Source organism: Podarcis pityusensis (assembly GCF_964106645.2).
Source record: "Podarcis pityusensis genome assembly, chromosome: 8".
Classification (NCBI taxonomy): Eukaryota; Metazoa; Chordata; class Lepidosauria; order Squamata; family Lacertidae; genus Podarcis; species Podarcis pityusensis.
In genome coordinates this window covers 7,722,884-7,748,333 of record NC_138033.1, presented here as the reverse complement: position 1 = coordinate 7,748,333, position 25,450 = coordinate 7,722,884, and the positions used below count along the sequence as shown (strand labels likewise).

Below are 25,450 nucleotides of genomic sequence, written 5' to 3'. Positions count from 1 at the left end.
AAATAATTTAAAGGGGTCATCATAGTTATGAAAGAAGTGTCTGAAGTGTAAATATGAGAAGCTGTTTAGCGCACGTCTAAAATGACGTCCCAAAAAATGCTAATCCAAATTTTCCCGTGTGGCTGGTTGCGAAGTTTTGGGGTTTTATGGGCCAATTCTTTAATGGGTCATGACCCAGACCCATCACTCTCAACCTGCCCCCCTCCCCCTTGAAGCGGCTTGCTCAACCGGCACTCGTCCCTTATCATTCGGTAAACCTTTTTTTGTGTGTGGGGGGAAAAAAGACAGAGACTGTCCTGTATGTTACCAGACGTATTTTATGTTTCACAACAGCGATAGATACAGACGAGGCAGGGGGCAAATCTGATCCCGCCACAGAGAGGAAAAAAATTAACCACACACAAGGGTAGAGGGAACAATATATAGATTTCTTCTTTTCTTAAAAAAAAAATTATATATAAACAAATCCCCAAAGCCTTTTCAGACGCTGAAGCCTGCTACAATGTGCTCCCCTCTGAAGGACCTCTTCCTACACCCCTTTGTCATAGCCAGTCAGCACTTCCGGGAATAGGCTTGAGTACCGATTTCATGGCCCACGCAGACTGACCTGCCGGTCAGCGGCGGGTTCCTTCTGGGTTATCACCGTGCGTCGAAAAATGCCAGACTGACCGCTTCCCGCCCAAGAGCAGCAGAGACTCATTGGGAGTGGCACCACTCAGTTCTCCGGCCCCAGGAAAAGCCGCCTCGGTTCTGGCGTAAAGTCAAAGCTTGCTGGCATTCTCAACCCTGGAGGATGTGTTTTGTAGCCGGCTTAAGTTCTACTAAATGGACAGGCCCAAGTATGGTTAACAACGGATTCAATCCCAGGTAAAGGAGTTTTAAGCACCGTAGGCCTCAGTTTTCAAGTCTGCAAGGCCCTGACCTTATCAAAGATTTCAGTTCTGCGATTCCCCTCACCACCACCCGAAAGCTCTCTTCCTTCAGGGAATCCTTTCCACGTTGCCCATGATTCTGGTTCTACGTCCCAAGGCACGCGATCAACGCCACGCACGGCCCCGATCAGAACTCGTGGGCCTCGTTATCGCCGAAGCTGAACCAAGTGTGCCTTAGAAGAGGCGCGCTATGCGCTCCTTGGTGCAGGGGTGCGGTCAGTACTGGAAGGCTGATTTCCTTTCAGGACGGCTTGTCCTCTTATTAGGTCTCTCTTGAGGGGCCTTTCAGAAGGCGGTTCCTCAGGAGACAGTTTGAACGCCACTGAATTTTCCATTCCGTGCTGGCCGGCCATGACAAACGCTGGGGCAGGGAGCAATGTGCGTGTGTAGGCATGGGGAGGGGAGGCGGTTGTGTCTCTTGCAGAAGTGTGCATTGTGCGCCGCGGCAAAACGCGGCGGGTTCTCCTTCGAGGGTTTCCCGGCAAGATGGCTGGGCCCACGCACACCACAGCTGGCCACGAGGAGGGCGCCGTTGTGCGGCCCGGTAACCAGCGCAACAGTTACAGGGAGGGAGGGAAGGGGGCCACAGCCTCTGAGCGGCCCAGCCGCCCCTTCCGCGAACCGGAGGGGTGGAGCACCAGGGCCTCTCCAGCGGTTCTGCAGCTGCCGCTGGAGACAGGGCGTGGCGGTCTTTGGGTACAGGGTCGCCTTCATCGGGCTGCACGGCGGCAGCGATGGACGATTTGGCAAGGGCACACCCTTCCCGGGTGGCCAGGCCTGGACCCTGAAAAGGCGCTCGTGGCGTTGAGTTACACAGAAGGCAGAATTCAAGCACGAGCCGCCTCTTCCTGTCCCGGCCCTGCGATTGCAGTTGAGTTACAGGGCATCATACGAAGCTGCCCTAGCATTACCAACACTGGCTGGCAGCTTCCTCCTGCATGCAGTTTCCCCATGCTGCAACCTACAGGCACGTCCCTGGCGACCTGCCGAAATTCTGCCTTCTGCGCGGGCTTTAAAGCCTCGCCGGCTCTTTGGCTGGCAGCTGCCTGGCGAAACCCCCTTGAGTGTGCGTGCGTGAGACACAGACGGAGGGACAAGGAAGTGAGCTGAGCACCACGGCAATTGGGTATGGCTACCCGTTGCCAATACGAGGTCAGAGAGCTGAGTGAGGGCGGAGGAGCCGGGCTTGCAGCCATCGCAGGTGGAAGGGAGGCGTGAAGAGAGAGCACCACGGCCACAGCGTGGCCTTCAAAGAACCGCCGCCGGGGACGGGACGTCACAGCTTTTGCGTGTATAGTTTAGCACCTCATGCGTGGTCCGCATGGCACGTCCCCGGGGGAAGAAGGGGGTGGCCCGGGTCTGCCGTGCCAGGAATGCCACTGAGCGGGCAAGAGAAGCCGCCCTGTAGGAAAACGACAGCGGATTGGGGATTGAGGTTTTGTGGAAGGAGTGCTGGTCACAGGAACGAAAGAGACACAACCCCTCTTGCTCGCCTTTCTTTTTCCCCCCTTCCCTCTACAAAAGTAGCAGGACTTGTTAAAATTCAAAGGAGGGGGCAGAGGGCGCAGCGCCAGGCTTTGGGGGCGGACGAGGAAATTAAAAAAAACAGCTACAACCCTACCAGAACGACGACATTAATCATAATAAAAAGGGTGGTGCCATAGTCGTTTCACCAAAGTCTCTTGGAAAAAAGGAACACAACGAAAACAGGTTAGGGAGGGAGGGGAAAACGACGACGGGTCAGGAATCAGAAGAACAACAATTAGAACCATCGCAATAATTAAAAGGAGAAAAGATAGACGCAACATCCTGTGTTCTTCACCCGGCTTGGGAATTCTATTGTTCTGTGCGTGTGGTCAACTGCGGCTTTCGGAGAAAAGAGCTGCCTGGGCCAAACGCGGCCCGTCGTTGTGAGATTGCGCATGCTTATGTGCAGGTATCGGTGCGTTTTGTGTCTCTCTACACGTGTGTGTATATGCGATATCTATGTATATACGTGTGCGTGTGTGTCTCTGTGTGTGCGTTTTGCTCGCAATGAAATTGAACAGTCTGCGTTGTTAGATCTCGGTGCCTTACGTCTGCAACTCCTACCCACCTCTCCACTCCCCGCACTGCCACGCCATCCTCTCTGCTTGGAAGTTGGCGGGAGGTTTGTACGCGGAGAGGGGAAGGGGTGTTTGGGAACAGGGAGGCAGTTGTGTAGGGGGCGGTTTCCTCCCCAATCGCCTCTTTCCCTTTGCTCGGGGGGCAGGGGTGGGGGGCAGATCCAAGGAAAACGGCAGCCCGTTTCCCCCCACCCCCCATTCTCCCCGTGCCACTCACGGTTGCCCTCACCAACGCGGAAGATATCGGAGAGGGTTGGGTGTTTTGTTTCTTCCCTCTCCCCACCCCCGTATGATGTGTGTGTTTATCTACGTATAGAACGCTCGCTCTTTTTTTTGGTGCTGGTGTAACGAGAAGGCACAGGTGAATGGCGGACGAGGCAAAAGTGGTTTCAAGGGCAGCTATTCGTCCCTCTCAGACTGCAATTCTCAATGCGGCTCGTCAAGGAAAGAAAAAGAGAGAGAGAGAAAGAAAGAGAGAGAGAGAGGGAGGGAGAGAGAGAGAGCACTCTTTTGACTCCCCACCCGCCTCGGTGATAAGGGTCCCGATCCTGGCATCGCAGGCGTTCTTGCAACCCAGTGGGGTGGAAGCAGGGGCCCCTGCCAAATACTTGCCAGTTTCTCTGTCTAAATCAAACTTTCTGAATTAACCCCTACCCCTCTTCCTGGGGTGGGTCAGTGAAAGATCTGCACGCAGAAGCAGACCCCAGGGGACCCGCTATGTCCCAAATCTCCTTTCCCTCTCTGTAGGGCAGGGGTCGGCAAGGTTTACCTTGCCTGGGCCGGTTTACTCCAGCGGAGATCCCTCCATGGGCTGGATCGCGCCCGCAATTTTCAGCATCTGCATCTGCGCAGACGCGATTTCCGGCGTCTGTGCATGTGCAGACGTGATTTCCGGCACTGTGAAAGCAAGTCTCTGTGGTGCGCCAGTTTAGCGCAGCGTGCGGGGACTCGCCGAACGGGCGGCTCCGTTCATGGGCCAGTTAAATGATCCCCGTGGGCCTGCTTGTGGCCCACGGACCTTAGGTTGCTGACCCCTGCTATAGGGCCTCCAGCCCACTCCTACCTCTGAGTGGGCTCCCAGGATTTGCTCTGGGATCTTGAAGGAATGAGGCATGCAGCAGAAAGAGAAGGGAAAGCTTTTTTGGGGGTGGGGGTGTCGAGAGAGCGGCTCTCTCCCTGGAAAACTGCTACGCCCTCAGCTGAGTCAGGCTGTGAGCAAGGCTGGCATACACAAACACACACGTACAGACACAGACGGCCGTGCGAAACACTGACTTGCACGGTCTCCTATGCTCCTGTTTTCACATCCGAGGGCTCTGGACTGCAGGGACGGGGAAGTGAGCTGCAGTGATTAAGCCTGGCTTGGGACCGGGTCTAAAACCCAATTAAAATAATAATAAAAAAAACAGACACAAAACTCCTAAAAGTTGTGGTTAAAGTAACGGCGTCAAGGGCTAAGCAACTGAATTGCCAGGGGGTTTTTTAAAAGAAAAAAGAAAGAAAGAAGGAAAAGAGAAAAGAGGTTTTTTGTTTTTAAACTGGAGACTACTGGGAAAATTTTCCCACCACACGGGCTTTCAACTAGGCGGCCGCCAGCATTCCTGTGGGAAAAGGGTTCCTGTGATTTTAAGAATGGTGTCGATGGGGGGAATCCCAGCTAGTGAGGCTTCCCCAACCGGTCAAGGGTTGAAGAAGCTGCACCTGCCAATATTCTCTTTTCTGGGTAATAATTAAAGAGGCAGAGGAAGCCCCATCCCTCCTAAAATGTAGAGCAACCCTACTATGAGCGCCAGCTAACACTACGGTGGCCTTTTATACCAAAAGGGTATAAAAGAGGTAAGGCAATTCAATCTTAGGCGACGTTTGCTAGTGCAGGAATTATGCAAGGTTTCGAGTTACGCAGAACTCTTCCTCTTTGGGCAGAATGGAAAAGTAGCTCATTTTTAAGCGCGAAAACAGGGAAAACTGGTGGCGAAAGCGAGCGTTTGCGTCGCTTCAAGTCACGGGGTTTTGCGAGTCTTACCGCAAACCTTCTGCCTTATTTTATTTTTCGCAGCAGCCAAGAATGACCGACCTTTCCATGCTGACAGCGCATGATGCAACTAAGCTGCAATCCTAGGCAAGCTAACCCAGAAGCAAAGTAAGCCCAGTGAGCACCATGGGGGCTTACTTCTGAGTAAACGTGCAAGATCAGGCTGTTTTTTTTAAAAAGCGAGAGTGAAGGGTGGAATCTCAATCCTGTACACAGCTACTCAGAAGTTAAGTCTCAACGTGTAAACGCGTTCAGGATCAGGGGGCAAAAAAACACGAGAAAGAGGGAGGTTTCCTCTTTCAAATGTCCTTTTTCCGCCCTGTTTTAAGTAGAACTTATTGGCAAAAATGCCATTTCCTGGCAACCTATATTTAGGCTGATTGCAGTTCAAATTTACTTTGTGTAAGAACCAACGTGATCTTTGTGGTGAGTTCCCAATCCTAATTTTTTTTTAAATAGGTCAGCCTCCCCACCCCATTTCAAATTGAGGAACTTTCTAAAGATTGTCTTTAAAAGTTTCAAGATTGTGAAAGCAACATCTAGGCTCCTTAAACTTTCCTTTTAGAATTTCGAAATCACCATCCACTGCCCAGCTACCTGTGGCTATTGTGAGGTTAAAAACCTACCTTTTTCGGTGCCAAGGTTTGTGAGAGTGGGGTGGGGGATGGGGAGGGGAGTGGCCTGCACATATCTCACCCATTTTTAGGATTCAAGAAACTTCCCCCCACCCAAAAAAGCAACCCAACCACCCCTAAGTAGTGACAAAGTGCGGGGGGGGGGGGGGAGGAAGGACTTCTTAAAAATTAGAACTATATCTGGTGAGGCAGGAGCAAGATATAGAATCCCATCTCTTTTTTGGGAAAAAAAAAGGTTTTTTGTTTGTTTTTAAAAAGAAAATATTTCTCTGCTCCCTGTACAATACGTTCAAGTTTTTAGACTTTTTAAAACTTGTGGTCGCTTGACCACCAGAAACATTTCGGCCTCTTTTTATAAGCGTAAACAGACTGTAAAAGCGGGTCAAAAAATTCGGCCAGAGCACCATGGTTACTTTCCTCTCCTCTGGGAGAAATCCATTTCCATCTCTTTTAAGTTTTGGGCCACTTCCGGGGAAAAAAATCAGTCCGGACGACTGGGAACCAGGGGGCCGGGGGTGCTTGAATAACACCCAAAACTTTCTTCCCCGGAAGTGCTCGTCAGAGAGGCAAGAGCAGTGATTCAGCTGCTCCCTCCCTAAGTCTTGGCGGTGCAAGAGCAAGCCCAGTGCTGCCCAACCCTAAAGTTTGCCTCGTGTTTGGGTGGTCCCAGTTCCTTCTGGAATGGGTGAACTGGTGTTGGAAGCCAGCAGGAGGGTCACAGCGGAGGGGCGGCTTCCTTCACATTCAGGCGTCGCCCTGCTTCCCTCGTTTCTCAGGGGAGAGCGGTACCCCCGTCTCCAACCCCTGACCATCCCTTCGCCCCGACTCTCCTCTCAATTTTGGGGATTTGACAGAACGGAGTCTTCCCATATGGAAGGCTTAATATGGGCCCCCAACTCCTTTCCTTCCACCCCACTTCTGCTTCCCATCTCAGGAAAAGAGGATACATAAGCACCAATATTTGGGGAGGGGGAGCTGGTTTGGAGTGGGGGGGGGACAGTCCCTACGAACGCAGGCTCCTAAGTTCGGCTAAGCCTTCCTCCCTCGCCGTCTCCGGAGGGGAGAGGCTGCCCGATGAGGACAGGACTGAGGTAGGAAGAATTCAAAGGACGCCGGCGGAGATTTGGGGGTGGGGGGAGGCAAAGAGAGAGAGAGAGAGAACAGGGCGTTTGGGTGGGGTGGGGGGGACGGTTGGAAGAGGAGAAGGGGAGGGAAAGGAGGACCCCCCTCCCCTCCTCTGCCTCTCATGGGTGATTTCGGGTGGGGTTTGGTTCTGTTTTTGTCCCATCTGCAGGAGTGTGGCGTGAAGGTTTTGCGGCGGCGGCGGCGGCAGGGGGGGGCACCACCTCAGGTGGCCTGGTCCAGTTCCACCAGGAGCTCCTCCCCCAGCTGGAAATGCTGCCCACTTTGCACGGAGGCCTCGTCCTCGCCGTCAAACAGGGCCAGCTGAGAGAGGGCTGGTCCGTCCACCACAAATGGCAGCATGTCCCCCAGGAGGCCTGGAGAGAAAGGAGGGAGACCCAGGCAGGGAGAGAGAAAAGGCCAGGAGTCAGGAGAGAGGAGGGCGGTTTTTGTCCGTCTGGGAGACACCCGGGTCCACGCGCCCCCCCTCAGCGCAAGGGTATCCGCTCACCAAACTCTCCTCCCTCCTCCCCTTCCCAAATCTGCTCTGGAGGGTTGGAGGAACCCCAAGAACAGATTTAGGGGGGCATGAGGGGGGAGGAGAAGAGATAAAGTCACGCTGTGCGAGCGGAAATCCTAGCGATGATACAACCCATTGCTGGGGTTTTTTTAAAAGATGGGGTCTTCAGAAGGTATTGGGGTGCTGACTTGAATGAAATAATAATAATAATAATAATAATAATAATAATAATAATAATAGTAATAAATTTTATTTATATCCCGCCCTCCCCAGCCGAAGCCGGGCTCAGGGCGGCTAACAACAATAAAATAGTACAACATTCTAAAATCATTTCATTATAAAATTAATTCAACTCAGATTGATGGCAACCGTTAGGCTAAAGTTCTGTGAAGATTGCCAAAGGAGGGGGTCAGGCTGTGCCTTGGCCAAAGGCCTGGTGGAAAAGCTCTGTCTTGCAGGCCCTGCGGAAAGATGTCAAGCCCCACAGGGCCCTAGTCTCTTGTGACAGAGCGTTCCACCAGATCGGGGCCACGGCCGAAAAAGCCCTGCCTCTGGTTGAGGCCAGCCTAACCTCCCTGTGGCCTGGGACCTTCAGGATGTTTTTATTTGAAGACCGTAAGGTCCTCCGTGGGACATACATATTGGGGGGCCCAAGTAAGCGCTACCCACATAATCGACTGCAGGACGTGGTGTGCACACATCATTTGAATGGCAGTGCCCGTCAACTGTGGGAGAGCCCGGCCCCCCTCAAATATTTTATTGCTTCAGCCCATCAGAACTGCACAATACTCACCCATGGGCTCCTCCAGCGACAGAAGCTTCTTGCCCAGGGACACGGTGCCCCCGAAACCCCTCTCGGACCTGGCATCCAAACATTCTTCCACACTCAGCAGGAAACCCTGGGGGAGGGGGGCACAGGAAGCTTGGGTCAAGCCAGGCCACTGGTCCATCTGGGTCGGCAGGTGGGCGGGAGGTCCGCCTGCCGACCACATGGTGTTACCGTGGCATCGTGTAAAAAGTGCTTTGAAATCCCAGAACTGGGTCTTCAAAGCACCTTGAAAGGGAACGGTTCCTCCCCCAACTTTCGCAGAGGGGTCCATGGATCCCCTTGCTGAAACAGTGGTGTAAAAATCCTCCGTTTCAGCTTGAGGTTCTGATGCAACCCTGATTTTGAGAGGAGTGTGTCTCAGAAATGCATGCACAAAGGGAGTACAGTGGTAGCTCGGGTTACATACGCTTCAGGTAACATACGCTTCAGGTTACAGACTCCGCTAGCCCAGAAATAGTGCTTCAGGTTAAGAACAGAAATCGTGCTCTGGCTGCGCGGCGGCAGCAGGAGGCCCCATTAGCTAAAGTGGTGCTTCAGGTTAAGAACAGTTTCAGGTTAAGAACGGACCTCCGGAACGAATTAACTACTTAACCCGAGGTACCACTGTATGTTCCCAACCCCATCTACTTAACAGGGGATCCTATGCAGCTGATAAACGAGGGTCAAATCCTGCTCGGTCTGATTGCGCGCTGCCGTTCACTGCTGGGACCAGAGGCCCGCAGCCAACACAGGATTTAACCCTGCCGTAACACCTAATGGAGGGGGCGCGGGTGGCGCTGTGGGTTAAACCACAAAGCCTAGCACTTGCTGATCAGAAGGTCGGTGGTTCAAATCCCCGTGACGGGGTGAGCTCCCGTTGCTCGGTCCCTGCTCCTGCCAACCTAGCAGTTCGAAAGCATGTCAAAGTGCAAGTAGATAAATAGGTACCACTCCAGCGGGAAGGTAAATGGAGTTTCCTTGCGCTGCTCCGGTTCGCCAGAAGCGGCTTAGTCATGCTGGCCACATGACCCGGAAGCTGTACGCCGGCTCCCTTGGCCAGTAAAGCAAGATGAGCGCCGCAACCCCAGAGTCGGCCACGACTGGACCTAATGGTCAGGGGTCCCTTTACCTTTTAACACCTAATGGACAACGTCAAAAGTGACTCTTCCGGGGTTTCAGGCAGTGGATCTCTCCCGGCCCCACCTGGAGAGGCCAGGGATTGAACGGAGGACCTGCCACCGAGCCACAGAAAGGAAAGAGGTTCCTCGCAAAGGAGCCTCCTGTGATCTGGGCAGGAGGGAGCTTTGGCGGAAATGGGTTGGAAGAGGATTCCCTCCCTCCTATGGATGGGTAATTTCAGCACCTACCAGGCTAAGAGAGGGCATCAGGAAGCCATCGGGCTCCAGGCCACGGGTGCGCTTAGGGAGCCCTGCCTCCAGGAAGACATCTCTTTCTTCCTCCACGCTCAGCTCCCGGGCCCTGTTGGGTGAATGGCGGAAGGAGGTGGGAGAAAGAAAACGATATGAGATGATGCCCAAAGTTACCTATGTATTTATTTATTCATTCATACCCCACCTTTTGTATGGGACGTGGGTGGCACTATGGGTTAAACCACAGAGCCTAGGACTTGCCGATCAGAAGGTCGGTGGTTCAAATCCCCGCGATGGGGTGAGCTCCCGTTGCTCAGTCCCTGCTCCTGCCAACCTAGCAGTTCGAAAGCACGTCAAAGTGCAAGTAGATAAATAGGTACCGCTCCGGCGGGAAGGTAAATGGCGTTTCCTTGCGCTGCTCTGGTTGGCCAGAAGCGGCTTAGTCATGCTGGCCACATGACCAGGAAGCTGTACGCCGGCTCCCTTGGCCAATAAAGAGAGATGAGCGCTGCAACCCCCAGAGTCGGCCACGACTGGACTTAAATGGTCAGGGGTCCCTTTACCTTTACCCCACCTTTTGCCCTGGCAGAACTCAAAGTGGCTCACAGATAAAAATAGGATGTAGCGCAGGCACAAAGAACAGGACTTTAAAACTATAATCCAACATCCTCCCCCCCCCTTTTTTACTTAATTTTTTAATTATGTAAAAACGAGGTGGTCAGTTAAGTATTAATGCTAAAACACTACCAGAAACTGAGGCTACATTTACAGCACGATGACACCACTCCTAAACAGGCATGGCTTTCCCCCAAAGAATTCTGGGAGCTGTAGTTTGTTAAGGATGCGGGAACTCCCTTTTGGATTGAGTTTATGCAGAATAATTTGGATTGAGTTTACGCAGAATATATTAGGTTACTAACAATTATGTGTGTATTAGAATGATACGAATATACACATCTGTATATTCACGCATGGCAATGTATTTTTTTTCTTTCATTCTCACTTTTTTCTTCTCCCCCCATCTTTTCATAAATGAAATTCTCTTAATAAACTAAAAAAAGATTTTTTTTTAAAAAGGGGGGGATGCGGAAAGTTGTCAAAGTGGTTTAACGATCAACCTCTCTTCACACTGAACTCTAGTTCTGAGAGTGGAATAAGGGTGTCGGTTTTATTATTTCTGCTCCCAATTTACCATTTCACTTGCAAGCCGCCCCGGGGGCAGGACAGGGGGAAGCATATCACTTTTTATTTAAAAATTGCTATATAAAAGCCAACCCTCCCTTTACCTCATGGGTAGGCAAACTAAGGCCCGTGGGTCGGATATGGCCCAATTGCCTTCTCAATCCGGCCCATGGATGGTCCGGGAATCACAGTGTTTTTACATGAGTAAAATGTGTGCTTTTATTTAAAATGCATCTCTGGGTTATTTGTGGGGCCTGCCTGGTGTTTATGCATGAATAGAATGTGTCCTTTTATTTAAAATGCATCTCTGGGTTATTTGTGGGGCCTGCATGCTGTTTTTACATGAGCAGAATGTGCGCTTTTATTTAAAATGCATCTCTGGGTTATTTGTGGGGCCCGCCTGGTGTTTTTACATGAGCAGAATGTGCGCTTTTATTTAAAATGCATCTCTGGGTTATTTGTGGGGCATAGCAATTCATTCATACCCCCCCAAATATAGTCCGGCCCCCCACAAGGTCTGAGGGACAGTGGACTGGCCCCCTGCTGAAAAAGGTTGCTGACCCCTGCCTTACCTCTTCCTCCCACCCACGGAGGCCGCCTGGCCATTTTGACCGCTCCCGTCCTGCACGGCCTGGATCTTGACGGACGCCACCATCTCCACCACTTGCTCCGCCCCGCATGGGGGGCTCCCTGGGGGCTGGGCAGGGCGGGGGTGGCTCAGACTGGTGTCGCTGCCCCAGCGGGGAAGAGCGGCCTGCTCGGGCGGGCGGGGGGAGACTCCATGGAAGCTTCTGGAGCGAGGCCGCGGGGGCGGCGAGGTTGGCCGGGTCCCTGGCCCCAGGACGCCACCCCGTTTCTCGGCCAGCCAGGGCGGGTGGTCGGTGCTGCTGAGCTGGAAATCGTCGTCCATCGAGATGTACGGGGCCAGCATCTCCAGGTCCAGGCCTTCGTAGTCCTGCAGGGGGCGGCAGAGAGCTGTCAGCGACAATGGGAACGTTTGCGGGGGAAAAAGCTCGGGAGAGGCTTGCGGAAATTCACATTCTCAAGAGGCAGTATGTCCTTTGATGAGCTCCCAGCTTCGCCGCCAGACAAGTGTCAGGCTTACTTGGCGATAGGCAGACACAGCTATGCCAAGGGAAGTTTAATGGCGGCTAGACCAAGGCTGTGCATTGCTGCTCATGACACCAGATAATAATAAAATAATACCAATAGAAAACTCAGGGAAAGCATCAGTGGGGACCAGAGACTTCATCAGCTTGTCAAGGATGCCAAATGATGGTGCCGGCCTCACAGATTCCATTTTTTAAAAGAAAACACAACATTCCTAAATTGACAGGTACTATAGAATTTAGGGGAGCAGGGAGAACAAATATTCTAAAAAATAAAATAAAACACGTTAGTGTTTTTTTAAAATAATTGTTTAGGGATACAGTCATACCTCGGGTTGAATATGCTTCATGTTGAGCGCATTCGAGTTGCGCTCCGCGGCAACCTGAAAGTAACGGAGCACGTTACTTCTGGGCTTCGCCGCTCGTGCATGCGCAGACGCTCAAAGTGACATCATGCGCATGAACAGAAGCGGCGAAAAGCGACGCGTGCGTGCGCAGACGTGCCGTCACTAGTTACATTTGGTTCTGGATGCGAACGGGGCTCCGGAACAGATCCCGTTCGCATCACGAGGTACCACTGTAATTTTGCAAGGAAAAAAATTATTTTGTACGGTACAGTCATACCTCGTGTTAAGCTGGGTTCATGTTGCGTCTTTACGGCTTGCAAACGCGGCATACCCAGAAGTGTACACTTCCAGGTTTCGCCGCGCATGCGTGCGCAGAAGCGTTCTGCATGCTTTGCACATGCACAGAAGCGCTCTATCGCGCCGCATGTGTGCGCAGAAGCGGCACTCTAGTTACAGACTTTTTGGGGTGCAAATGGCACCCCGGAACCGATCAAGTCCGTAACTAGAGGTACCACTGTACATAAAAATTGTGCAGATTTTATATTTGCTATATTGCATTTGTTTTTTGTAAGCAGCTTAGAGACTTTGTAATTGTTAAGAGGGATATAAATGTATGAGCTATTTATTTTATTTTTTTAAGTAAATCCTGTGACACCATTAAAGGCCAACTGGTTGAGGCGGCAAAGCTCTGTGTCAACCTTCGCCATCCTGATGCCCTCCAGTTGTTTTGGACTACAACTCCCATCAGCCTTCAGCTGACCTAAAGCATGGCTTCAATGACAGTGAATGAACCGCACCTCCTCTCCATCTGTCTCCTCGAGAGGAGGAACGTTTCCCTTTCAAGTGCAAACTTGGGGAACTGAAATTCATGCTAATTCGAGTTAGTGAAAACAAACCAGGGTAATCAAACCGTAAGATGATATCTTGGGTTTGTTTCCTCCCACTAAATCACAGTTCCCCGAGTTCATACATAGCAGAAAGCTGTGGTTTTCGTCAGAAGTGGAACCGGAAGTTTTCACAACCCTTCTCTCGCTCACGAAGGAAGGAGAGGGAAGGGGCACAGAACAAGTACGAGGCACCAGCTCCCAGCAGCATAGCGAGCAGTCAGGAATGATGAGAGCTGCAGCCCAATATCACTGGCACCCATCTAAGTCATAATTTAAGTCACCTGGGCATAAACAAAGCCATTTCTATGTTCGGCGCACATGCTGTTGGCACTGAACCAATGCTGAAAGACAGTATTTTTCGCTCTATAGGACGCACCGGACCATAGTAGGGGGAGAACAGGGAAAAATTTTTTTTTCTTGTTCTCCTCCTCTAAAACAAGGCGCGTTCAAGGTGCATTCACCCAAAGCCTCCGGAGTGCAGTGGGAGTTCCCGCTGCGCTCTGGAGGCTTCAGGCGGCTACCTTGGAAGCCTGGAGAGCGAGAGGGGTCGGTGCGCACTGACCCCTCTCGCTCTCCAGGCTTCAGTGAAGGCAACCCAAAGCCCACTGCCAGCCTCAAAGACCAGGTCGGGGAGCAGTGCAAAGGCGGTACGCCGCCTTCCCGTTGCCCCCTGAGCTTGTGGGGCTGGCGGTGGGGGGAAGCGCTGCTTTCCCCCACCGCCAGCCTCAAAGACCCCTGAAGCCTTTGGAGCGCAGCGCAAGTTCCCGCTGCACTCCAAAGGCTTCAGGGACAGCCTTTGGAGCCTCCACAGGGCAGCGGGGTGCAGGCACCCTGCGGAGGCTTTGCGCAGCCATCCCCAAGCTAGAACAGCAAGACGGAGCGCTCCGCAGCGCTCCATCTCGCTGTTCTGGCTTCGGGGACAGCCTTTGGAGCCTCTACAACTCCAAAGGCTGTCCCTGAAGCCTTTGGAGCACAGCGGGAACTTGCGTTGCGCTCCAAAGGCTCCGCAGCGCTCCATCTCCCTGTTCTGGCTTTGGGCTTAGCCGCGCAGCCTGCATTCACTCATAGGACGCACACACATTTCCCCTTAATTTTTGGAGGGGGAAAAGTGCATCCTATAGAGCGAAAAATATGGTACTTGAAGCATGTGCCACTCGGGACCCTGTGTACCTTGAATGTGACTTCCGCTAACTGTGTACATGTGGCTTTTTCTTCTTGTTGCTTCGCAGCAACTGCTTTATTGTGTTGGCTACTGGAAGCCCGCTCCCTCCCTGATGACGTAAGGCTCCCACTCTGGCTTGTGACATTTCAATAACTTTAAGGGCTAGAAACTTGGCTTGTAAAAACAAAATGGACGCTGGCATTTAAGGTCAGTGAGTTCAGTACCAAACTGAATGAACACACATGGGAATGGACCTGAGTACTCGGTTGGTTGCCATTGAGGGGCCTGGTAGGAATTTTTCCACTTGGCAAATTGGCACCAGCCACTTGGTTTTCGCCTACCTCGTAGCAAATCGTCACAACTTTCTTGGTACTGGCGGTTAGGCATTGGTATTGTTCTGTAGACGGAAGAGGGGAGGTGGCGCCATCACCTGCCCCGCATATTGAAGGATAGTCCAGTAAAGGATTCCGGGGGGCCTGGCCCTGTCCGAAGCCTGGGGAGGTGAGGGCCTAAGGCACGCCCCCTATCGGTGACCCCAGGGAAGTTCCTAGTTGATGTGCATCAGCAGGACTCCCCCTACTGGTGGTTAACCCTTCCCAGACTTCAAGCGGATGGGCTGAAGTCGGATGTAGTCGGTTAGGACCAATGCCTAAGCCAATACCGCTTATCACCTGTAACCAATAAAGCTGTGGCCTTATTTAGCCCATTAACCTTAATAATTGTGCCATGTGTCATTATTTCCACGGGGGGTGGGAACTCGCCACGCAATGGAGCTGAGCCCTCTCCGTCCGAGGCTGGGAGCCCCTGAAGCAGAGAGCCTTCCTTGCCCAATGATACCTGCAGGGCCGTCTCCATTGACTGAGTCTCCTTGCTGGAAGCGAAGAGCTTCTGCACGTTCTCCATGTCAAAAAGCAGCTCTTCTGGCAGCTCGACCTAGAGGGGGAAACAAAAGCAAAACATGGGTGAAGATGCTCTCGTTTTGCCAATGTTTCTTGGATCAAGCCTTCGACAAGCATGGATCTCAAGCAGAGTAGAGTCTCATTTCTTATAGGGAAACCTGATCTGTTGTCATCCCATCTGTCTTGAGACACAGAATGCAGCGTGCCTCGGGGGATGAAGTCAAAGCACAGGGTTAAAGTGACCTCCCCGGGAAACCTGGGCAGGCTGCCTGGAGATCCTGGACTGCCCAGATGACAAGACCCTCCTCTCGGCCTCGCTGGGTTGGTCCAAAGCAGCAGTTCTCAACCTGTGGGCCCCCAGATGTTGTTGAATTACAACTCCCATCACCCATAACTAGCAAGGCCAGAGCTGTTGAAAAAGGCTGGTCCAAAGGAATGTGGAGCAAGGCATTTGGCACCAGCTTCGCTACAGGAGTTTCTGGAAGGAGGCGTACAAGGCACCCTCCAACCATCTCTGGAAACCTGATCACAAGGTTAGGAACGCACTGTGGGACCTGGTTGGCCACTGCAAGAACAGGATGCTGGTCTAAAAGGGCTTTTGGTCTGATCCTGCCAGGGACCGGACGGAGGATGAATGGTGGCGACCACCTCCCTCTTCTTCTGTACCTTCCCAAGAGGAGGACAGTATAGATTTACAACGGTGGTTTGCAGAGGGTCACAGCTCAGAGAGGGAAGAGGGGCAAAGCTGGGAAATAACAGGAGAAGCAGAGCAGCAACAGCTGGCTGACCACTAGAGAGCATCCCAGACCCCGCTTCTCCCAGAAACCGGCAAGCAGTGAAAGTAGGGGAGCAGAGAGCGAAGAGACAATTGACCCTAAGCAGCCACCGTAAGAGGGGTGGTGCTGTTGATGACTGAGACGGGAAGGGCGGAGATTATTTGGAGCAACGCCATTACTCCAAGAGGCAGCATTTCTACGCCTCTCTCTGTGAATATTGAATAAAAGGCACTGCTAAGAGCTTCTCGTCTTTCCATTACTGGGAGCATGCTGTGAGGGAGGGGGCTCCAATTCCCTGAAGCCTGACAGGCCCAGGCCCATTCTTAAATGCACAGGCCTGGTCACCCTTGTCATTTGCACAGTGATACATCCCCATTAGGGATGTGGGTGGCACTGTGCGTTAAACCACAGAGCCTAGGGCTTGCTGATCAGAAGGTTGGCGGTTCGAATCCCCGCCACGGGGTGAGCTCCCATTGCTGGGTCCCTGCTCCTGCCAACCTAGCAGTTCGAAAGCACATCAAAGTGCAAGTAGATAAATAGGTACCGCTCCGGTGGGAAGGTAAACAGCGTTTCCGTGCGCTGCTCTGGTTCACCAGAAGCGGCTTAGTCATGCTGGACACATGACCCGGAAGCTGTACGCCGGCTCCCTCGGCCAGTAAAGCAAGATGAGTGCCGCAACCCCAGTGTCGGCCACGACTGGACCTAATGGTCAGGGGTCCCTTTACCTTTACATCTACATTCCTCCACCAAATAACCCTCCTCTTCTCCCCCTCCTTGCAGGTGACCCTGTCTCTGCAACAAAACCTCTGAGGCACCAAATCCCCCCAGGCAGGCCATCCGCCTGCACCCTAAACTCATCCCACATGGAGAAGGACTCCCTTCCCAAAGTCCACAACCTCCTTACCGGGTTCACTGGGCTCCTGCCTCCAGAAGTGTTCTTGGCAACCGGAGCAGGCTTGGGCGGTGCGGCCGGAGGCCTTGCCCGCAGGGTCCCTGGCGCTTGGCTCTGGGCCCCAGGGGGGTCGAAGATGGGGCCCAGCAGCTTCTGGAGGTCGGGGCTGCAGAAGCGCTTGGGGTCCAGCTGCAGCTCCTCTTCGCTGATGTTGGCGGGGCGCAGGAAGGCCAAGACTTTGGGGCCGCGCAGCTCTGGGGAGAGGAAAGAGGGAGCGGCGCCATCACAGGCGAGGGAGCGGCTTGGTTCCCGACCTCCCTGCCCCGCAGAAAACCTCCCGCCCATGACTCCCGCCGCTCCATACCAAAGCTGAGGTTGATGATGGTGTCTCCCCCGTTGGCGTCCAGGTCGTCAAGGGCCCCGTCGGAGTCCAGCCCCTCGAGGGAGGGCGGGGGCAGCCGGCGGTGCTCCCCCTGCCGTTCGGTCTGCTCCAAGGAGAGTACCAGGCCCATCTCTTCCACCTGGCTGTAAAAAGGGTGTCGAGGCAAGGAGGTTGTGAACCTAAGGATACCAGATGTCCCCGTTTCCCGGGGACAGTCCCCGGATTTACAAATCAGTCCCCGTACAAAATCCATTGAGGCTGGAAAGTGTCCCCAGATTCACTGAAAAAAATCTAGTAACCTTATGTCAACCGAGCACGGCAGGGCCAATGCAACTGGCAGCCACAGACACCTGAGTGGGCAGGGAGGTTGCCAATATTTTACATCTGTTTTTTTCCTTTTCTCTCTCTCTCCCTCTTTCTCTGTGTGCGCGCGCACACACACAATATTTACGATACGATAATCTTTATTGTCATTGTCCCATACAGAACAACGAAATTGAAAAAAATCTACATCAGACATTCAAAAACCAACAAGCCTGCTATCCCAGCCTGGTTAGCCCCTAAAAACTCTGATACCCCATAATTAAATATAATATACTCCCACAGAGACTACTTTACACTGCGTTTAAAACCAAAATGGCATTTGGATAGAAACTGGTTCTCAGGCGGCTAGTCCTAGTCTTTATAACCCTGTACCTTCTTCCAGAAGGCAGAAGCTGAAAGAGATCATTTCCAGGGTGTGCACTATCCTGCGCTATCTCTGCAGCTTTCTTATGGCACCTGGAAGCATAGATTTGATCCAAGGTGGGAAGAGTGCGCCCAATTATTCTCTCCGCAGTCTTTACAACCCTGGACAGCATTATTTTTTCCCTGACCGTGCAGCTCCCAAACCACACACACAGACCATAAGTTAATCCACTCTCAACAGTAAAATGGTAAAATGCCATCAACAGGTCCTTTGAGAGATTATTTTTTCAGAGGATTCTCAGAAAATATAACCTCTGCTGTGCTCTCTTCATCATATTCATTTAGAATAAAATAAAATAAGGCAGAAGCATGACTTGCTACCAAGCAAGGTGGGTGCCTATCTCTTTGTCTCCTTGCCTTGAGAAGGCCTCTGATGCATAAAGTGGCAGCGGGTGCAGATTAATTCTACTCCCAGGCGGAAGAATAAAAAAAGGGAATGCAGTCGGCATCAAATCAACGACTGAGAAAGCTCCAAACCTCTGCTTTTGCTGAATAAGAGCTCCCAGAGCTATCCAGCGATGAGGACACAGCTATGACGTGTGTTGGGGAGTTTTGATTAGCAATTTTGAGGCTGTCGTGTTAAACTACAGGTAACTCCCCACTTATGTGGGGTTTACGTTCTGAAGCACCGTGCATTTAAGTGAAATCGCGCACACTGGGAACGACACAGAAAAAGTCAGCAAGCTACACCTCTGGAAACTCTTGGAAAACCCTTTCAAAAATAGCAAAAATCCACTGAACTTCAGCACAATCGCGCCCTCCAAACTTCCTCGCTCAAAATCCAACTCTCCACAGGTCTCAAAGTCAGTGCAAGGGGTCCTGGGATTGCACTTGCAAAGGCTTGTGGGACTGTTTTCTCACATTTTTTTCCTGTTTTAGGGCCATTCTTGCCTCTTTTCGTGCCACTTCCGGGTTTGTGGTAATGCACGCATACATGTTCACATGTGCCTTGAATGTGTGTAAATGGGGAGTTGCCTGTATTAACTAGCCAGATACAGTTAGTTACTTTATTTATTTATTTATTTATTTATTTATACCTCACCCATCTGGCTGGCTTTCCCCAGCCACTCTGGGCGGCTTTCAACAGAATATTAAAATACAATAATCCATTAAACATTAAAAGCTTCCCTAAACAGGACTGCCTTCAGAGGTCTTCTGAAAGTATGGTAGTTGTTTTTCTCTTTGACATCTGAACACAAGATGAGCGCTTTTGGATCTACCTAGTCCACTCTCCCTGTTTCCAAAAGTGGCCAGAGACAGAATGTGCACAGGCTCCCAAACGCAGAAAACCCGGAAGTGATTGTTCCAGTTTTGCAAACGTTCTTTTGGAACCCGAGCGTCCAATCAGAAGCCGTGATTTGGTTTTCGAACGTTTTGGAAGCCGGACGGACTTCCGGGACGGATTACGTCCGACTTCTGAGGTACGGCTGTACTTAAAAACTCAACTCACGAACTCCGTGTTGCCCAACACTACTGTTCAGACTGAAAATACAAAATTTCCCTGTCTAGAGTTGTTGACAAGATCTCCAGGCTACTTCCCCAAAACCAAATTAGGAACAAGGGGGATTCCTTGTGGCTGGTAGCTAATGATAAGCCCCTTGCTTTCTTTCCTCTGAAGAAACGTAACACTTGCCACTGAGTAACTTAAAAACAGCACAATCCCCCAAACCTGAGGTTTCACGTTTCTCGGAAGCTTTGCCACAAGATCAGTTCCAAAAATGGCAAAAATCTGAAAGTCGCACGGGGTTGTGTGCTTTCTTTTGTTCATATGCTTTATATCAGGCATAGGAAAACTCCGACCCTCCAGATGTTTGGGACTACAATTCCCATCACCCCTAGCTAACAGGACCAACGGTCAGGGATGATGGGAATTGCAGTCCCAAACATCTGGAGGGTCGGAGTTTGCCTATGCCTGCTCTATATGGTAAATCTCTGAGGAAAGCCCGAGTGCTAGATGACAGTTCACTGTTCCTTCTGAGTTGTATTATAGTTCTGTTCTCCAAGACTGTGACAATTTACATTTTTGGTTCCTTTGTTTTCCTTCTGCATTTCTCTACACTTAAATCTAATTAAAAAACACTCTCGGGGAAAGGAAATGTAAGTGGTAAAGGACTCCACAGTGGGAATGTTGTCAATTTAGAGAACGTAATGACAAGACCATAGTCATTTGATTGCAAGAAAATTTAAGTCGCTCTTTTCACCACCGCGCCAACAAACTAAACAAAAAACCCCCAGGGCATCTCTATATAATATTCACTGTTCCTACAAGCCTCCCAGTCCAGGATTGTTCATTCATCGGGGGGCAGGGGATGGACACTTAAGAGACACACCACCCCTTCCCGGATTCTGACCTCAAGATGAAGTGGACACAGACGATGCTCTCGGGCTGGGAGTTTTTGCTGCTGGAGATGACCGTGGCTTGAGTCTGGGTCCACAGGTAGCCGCCGTTCCTGGCCAGGAAACGGTACTGCCCGGTTACCGCCTGCCCCTTGCTCAGCACTACCAGAAGGAAGTGAAACACAGACAGTCTAGAACAGACAGACAAACGGATAAGCTGGGAGGTGGAGGCAGCGAGACAGGAAGGCGGAACAGGCGGCAACCGCTCTTGTTTACAAGCTACTCGCTTACGGAACTGGAAATCCCCCACCAAGGCAGATTTTGTCCCTCTTGACGCAGAGCGTCCCACTCATCTTTAAATGCCTGCAAGGCCCTTTTTGCCGCACTGGTGCCCTCCTGATGCGTTGGGCTAAGGCTGCATCCACATTTAAGGCATTAGAACTTGACACAATCCTGGCTTCCCCAAAAGAATTCTGGGAGCTGTATTTAGTTGTTAAGGGTGATGAGGGTGTTTAGGTGAAGGGACCCCTGACTGTTAGGTCCAGTCATGGCGACTCTGGGGTTGCAGCGCTCATCTTGCTTTATTGGCCGAGGGAGCCGGCGTACAGCTTCCGGGTCATGTGGCCAGCATGACTAAGCCGCTTCTGGTGAACCAGAGCAGCTCACGGAAATGCCGTTTACCTTCCCGCAGGAGTGGTACCTATTTATCTACTTGCACTTTGACATGCTTTCGAACTGCTAGGTTGGCAGGAGCAGGGACCGAGCAACGGGAGCTCACCCCGTTGCGGGGATTTGAACTACCGACCTTCTGATCGGCAAGTCCTAGGCTCTGTGGTTTAGACCACTTCGCCACCCCATTTAGGGCGTTTAAAGGTAAAGGTAAAGGTACCCCTGCCCGTACGGGCCAGTCTTGACAGACTCTAGGGTTGTGCGCTCATCTCACTCTAGAGGCTGGGAGCCAGTGCTATCCGCAGACACTTCTGGGTCACGTGGCCAGCGTGACGAAGCTGCTCCGGCGAACCGACACAGCACATGGAAACGCCGTTTACCTTCCCGCTGGTAAGCGGTCCCTATTTATCTACTTGCACCCGGGGGTGCTTTCGAACTGCTAGGTTGGCAGGCACTGGGACCGAACGACGGGAGCGCACCCCGCCGTGGGGATTCGAACCGCCGACCATGCGATCGGCAAGTCCTAGGCGCTGAGGTTTTACCCACAGCGCCACCCGGGTGTTTGGAGGAGCCCTATTCCCCTCACAGAACTACAATCAACCCCTCTTGAAGCTGAGAATTTCAGCTCTGGGAGGGATACCGGGGTCTCAAAACAATTCTCAGCACACTTAACAAACTGCAGGTCCCAAAATTCCTTGCGGCAAGCCAGGACTGCTTAGTGTGAATGTGGCCTACAATTCTGACCAGCTCCAGCCAGCGGGGACTACAACTCCCATGAGCCTCAGCCAGCTTGGTCGTGTCAGGCGACAACTGAGATGAGCCCCAGCCAGCAGGAACATGTTTTCTGGAGCTCATGGGAGCTGTAATCCAAAAAAACTGGGGAAGCACCAGGTTGGCAAAGACCTGCTCTTATCTGCAGCAGAAATTGGAGAGATTGTGTCCACTGCTCCCTTACTAAGTCACCCCCTTTCGAAGGGACCCCACAGGAGTTCTCGCCACGCCTTGCTGTGGCTTGTTGAAAGCACTGCACATGAACGGTCCACTCTGCCAGAACCATCATTTCATGTTGGCTCAACCACCTCAGAATCCACTCTACATTCAGTGCCAGCAACAAGGGAAAGAAAGGAAACTGAGGAATTTATGGGGAATTTTGGGGGGAAATGTACAGCGACAGGGACGTTGAATGACAGCGCACGTGGGGAAGCAAGGAAAACTGGGAGCCGCGGGGAAGGCACCAGCCAACTCTGTTGATTTCGGTTTCCCAGTTCTTGCCTTTGAAATAATGAGGACTAGGAACTTGCTTTTTAAAATAGAGACAGGCAACGTTGCAAAGAAATCAGCTTCTCTGTATTATGATGCCTGATTAACAGAAGGAACCGGCCCAGGACACAGCAGTTGTCCTGTTTGGTTCCATATTGCGTGTGCTTAAATGTGTGTAAAAAATACACATTCTGCACACACAAAAAAGCTGAATCTACCAGCTTGCATGAATCATGCAAATGAAGTTAGTATTTATCTGATCATTTGGCCTTTCGTTTACCCTGCTTCCACCAGCCACAGACAAACAGGCAAAGAATAAGGCAGAGCAAGTAGTCCCCAGCTGTCTCTGTATTCTGAGGTTCTACCCAACACCTCTTCAAGTTTAAGGACTAGAAACTTAGTTTAGGAGAAGTGAGAGCCATGGAGAGCAAGGTGGTAAGCTTTGATTCCTGATACTATGTTCTGAACCCTGTACCAAGCCCGCAATAAAGCAAACTGGAGGAAGGCCACATCTTCACACATTTAAAGTGCAATGAGACCACTTTAAACAGCCATGGTTTCCCCCAAAGGATTCTGGGAGCTGCGGTTGCTTAAAAATGCCAACAGTTGTTAGGACACCCCATTGCTCTCCCGGAACTACAGTTCCCATAATTCCCTGGGCAGAAGGATGGATTGTTAAATCACGCAGGGAACTGTAGCTCTGGGATCAGAGGGGCCTCCTAACAACTCTCATCTCCCAGAATTCTCTGGGAGAAGCCATGACTCTTTAAAGTATGGCACGCGAATGCAGTCAAAGTTCTTCTCTTTTCCATTTTTGCTGCAGGGAACGGTTTTCCCCAGATCAGGATCCCGCTCCGTGTGTGTGTGACACTCAGGGAAGGTGTAACTTACGGGTGTTGATGCTCTTGCTGACAGAATCAGAGTCCAGGGCGTGGATATACTCGTAAATGGAGCAGCCCAGCAAGTCTTCAGGTGTGTAACCAGCCACCTCTGCAATCCTGCCCGGGGAGATAGCGCGTGAGAGAGGCAGAATGGGAGATCTCTACCCAAGGGTGGAGGCAACTGTTCCAGTTCACATGTACCTTTACAGAACTGCCACATCAATGGCCAAGGGGCTCAGATACCCAAAACCAACTCCCTTATTTTATTTTACGTTTCCAGTATTTATATACCACTTTTCAGACAGAATTTGCAAAGCGGTTTTTGCGTAAGATCATGACTACAGGAGCCACTATGAGCTCTGGATGTCCCTCATGCTTCTTGCATCACTGCCCTCAAGGCAAGATGGCAGAAAAATCCCCCCTGATGTCAGAGAAGTCCTGTCACCGCCAATATCTCCCTCTCGTCCATCACTTCCTCCTGTAACTTTGGGGGTGGGGAGTCCTCAAAAACTGCCAGGGCAAAGTAGGGTGGGAGAGACACCCAGCGGAGCCACAAAAGAGCTCCTAATTCTCAAGCAGGAGGTGGGTACTGCATTGCCCGTTCCCGGAAAGTGCCGGAATATGGGATCCCCAGGCTGCCCACCAACTGCCTCCAACGGACCGCCTCAGCTCATGGCCTGATCCTGGTCTTTGTCAGCCTGGTTTTCTTCCAAATGCTATGGACAACAACTCCCATCAGTTCAACGTTGAGGACCCTGAGTTAATTCTGCTACAGTCATACCTCATGTTACGCTTGCTTCGTGTTACGTCTTTTCAGGTTGCGTCCCGCGGCAACCCGGAAGTACCAGAAAGGATTACTTCCAGGTTTCGCCGCTCGCGCATGCGCAGATGCACAAAATGGCACCACGCGCGTGCACAGAAGCTGCAAATCGCAACCCACGCGTGCGTAGACGCACCACTGCAGGTTGCGTTCCTTTCGTGTTGCGAACGGTCCTCCGGAACGGATCCCGTTCGCAACCAGAGGTACCACTGTGTTTGTCCAGCTGACTGCAGACTGACTGTCTGGAGTCAGCTGGAAATTTGCTGTCAGTGAGGAAGACCATTCAGATTTGACCGTTGGAGGAGTTGGAGGCAGTGGCGTAGCGTGGGGGGTGCCAGGGGGGCCGGCCGCACCGGGCGCAACATGGGCGGGGGGCGCGCTCGCACTAGCAGCTCTCTGCCCCTACTAAAATCCACGGGTTAGGGAGCCCGCGCTCACTCGGCTTGGCGAGGAGGTCGCGGAAGGGGGAGAGCGAAGCCTTCTGCCGCGGGCAAAAAAAGGAGAGGAAGCCGGGTGGGCGGGCGGGCGGGCGGGCTGGCTGGCGGGGGTCTGGCTGCGCCTGCTGCTGCCGGTGCAGGGCAAGGCAAGCAGAGCGAGGAGGAGAGAGAGGGGAAGGGGGGGGGAAGCAGCTAGGAAACGCTGCGGTGTGGAGGAGGAATCAATTAAGGAGAGAAAGCAAAAAGCCTTGGAGAAAGGGAAAAAAGGAAAGAAAAGAGGCAGCTCCAGGAGAGCGCGGGGGAAAGAGAAGCCTCGCTGCTGCTGCTGCTTGGGAGAGTAAATTACTGTACTTGCCTTGCCCCGGGTTAGGGGGCGCAAATTATTTGCCTTGCCCCGGGTTAGGGGGCGCAAATTACTTGCCTTGCCCCGGGTGCTGATAACCCACGCTACGCCGCTGGTTGGAGGGGAAAGCCCTTCTGAAGGAAGTTTACCTCAGAAAGCGTGGCTGAACATGTCCCCCGGCCCTCAACATGGCCTGTAAATACAATCCTCCTCAAGTTATATAGTGTTCTTGTTCCGTTTGCCATTGGGTGAATTATTAGAAGTTTCCTTTCTCTCTGGTCCGTATGCTTCACCCCAGTTGCTCTGCTAGCCCCGCGAGCGCCAGCCAGCACGGCTGTTTCAGATGGCAACTCCCATCAGCCCCACCCAGCGCAATTTCCCAGCCCTCTGTGCCTCATGCTCACCTGTCGTCGCAATAGGTAAACTTCATGTCCATGGTGTGGCGGCTGAGGAAGGTGCCGCTGTCCAGCGGGGTCTCGATGTTAGCGGGGTGCGGGATGGCCTCGCAGATCAGCACCAAACACCGCAAAGGGGGCTCCACGAAGCCGCCTTCTGCCTCCTTCCCCCCTGCTGGCTTGGCGGGCGCATAGGACCGCATATGGCCGGAGCAATGGAGCACCTGCGAGAGAAGAAGAACTGGGGCAGTTCCAACCCACCAATTCATTCACAGACCCCCCTCCAGAAGGTGTTCTAAGATGGCGCTGCCTCTCAGAAACATCCTTACATTTTCATTCATGCTGCTTGGGTTTTTAGGACTTTAATTTTCAGATGTAAAGGTAAAGGGACCCCTGACCAC

General features: G+C 52.1%; 1 protein-coding gene across 4 annotated transcripts in view; it reads right to left on the bottom strand.

Moving 5' to 3' along the window:
* Positions 1-299: 299 nt before the first annotated feature.
* The window catches only part of HIF3A (hypoxia inducible factor 3 subunit alpha), a 60,846-nt gene continuing 35,695 nt past the window's right edge, over positions 300-25,450 (bottom strand). For all 4 annotated transcript variants that reach the window (XM_081018731.1, XM_081018732.1, XM_081018729.1 and 1 more), the window contains exons 6-15: positions 25,059-25,273; positions 23,065-23,171; positions 20,259-20,406; positions 17,143-17,303; positions 16,791-17,032; positions 15,049-15,144; positions 11,279-11,661; positions 9,522-9,633; positions 8,140-8,245; positions 300-7,203 (exon numbers count right to left, since the gene is read on the bottom strand). In XM_081018731.1, coding sequence (XP_080874857.1) covers positions 7,052-7,203; positions 8,140-8,245; positions 9,522-9,633; positions 11,279-11,661; positions 15,049-15,144; positions 16,791-17,032; positions 17,143-17,303; positions 20,259-20,406; positions 23,065-23,171; positions 25,059-25,273 — 1,722 coding nt within the window. In that variant the 3' untranslated portion in view covers positions 300-7,051. The remainder of the gene's footprint in view (positions 7,204-8,139; positions 8,246-9,521; positions 9,634-11,278; positions 11,662-15,048; positions 15,145-16,790; positions 17,033-17,142; positions 17,304-20,258; positions 20,407-23,064; positions 23,172-25,058; positions 25,274-25,450) is intronic.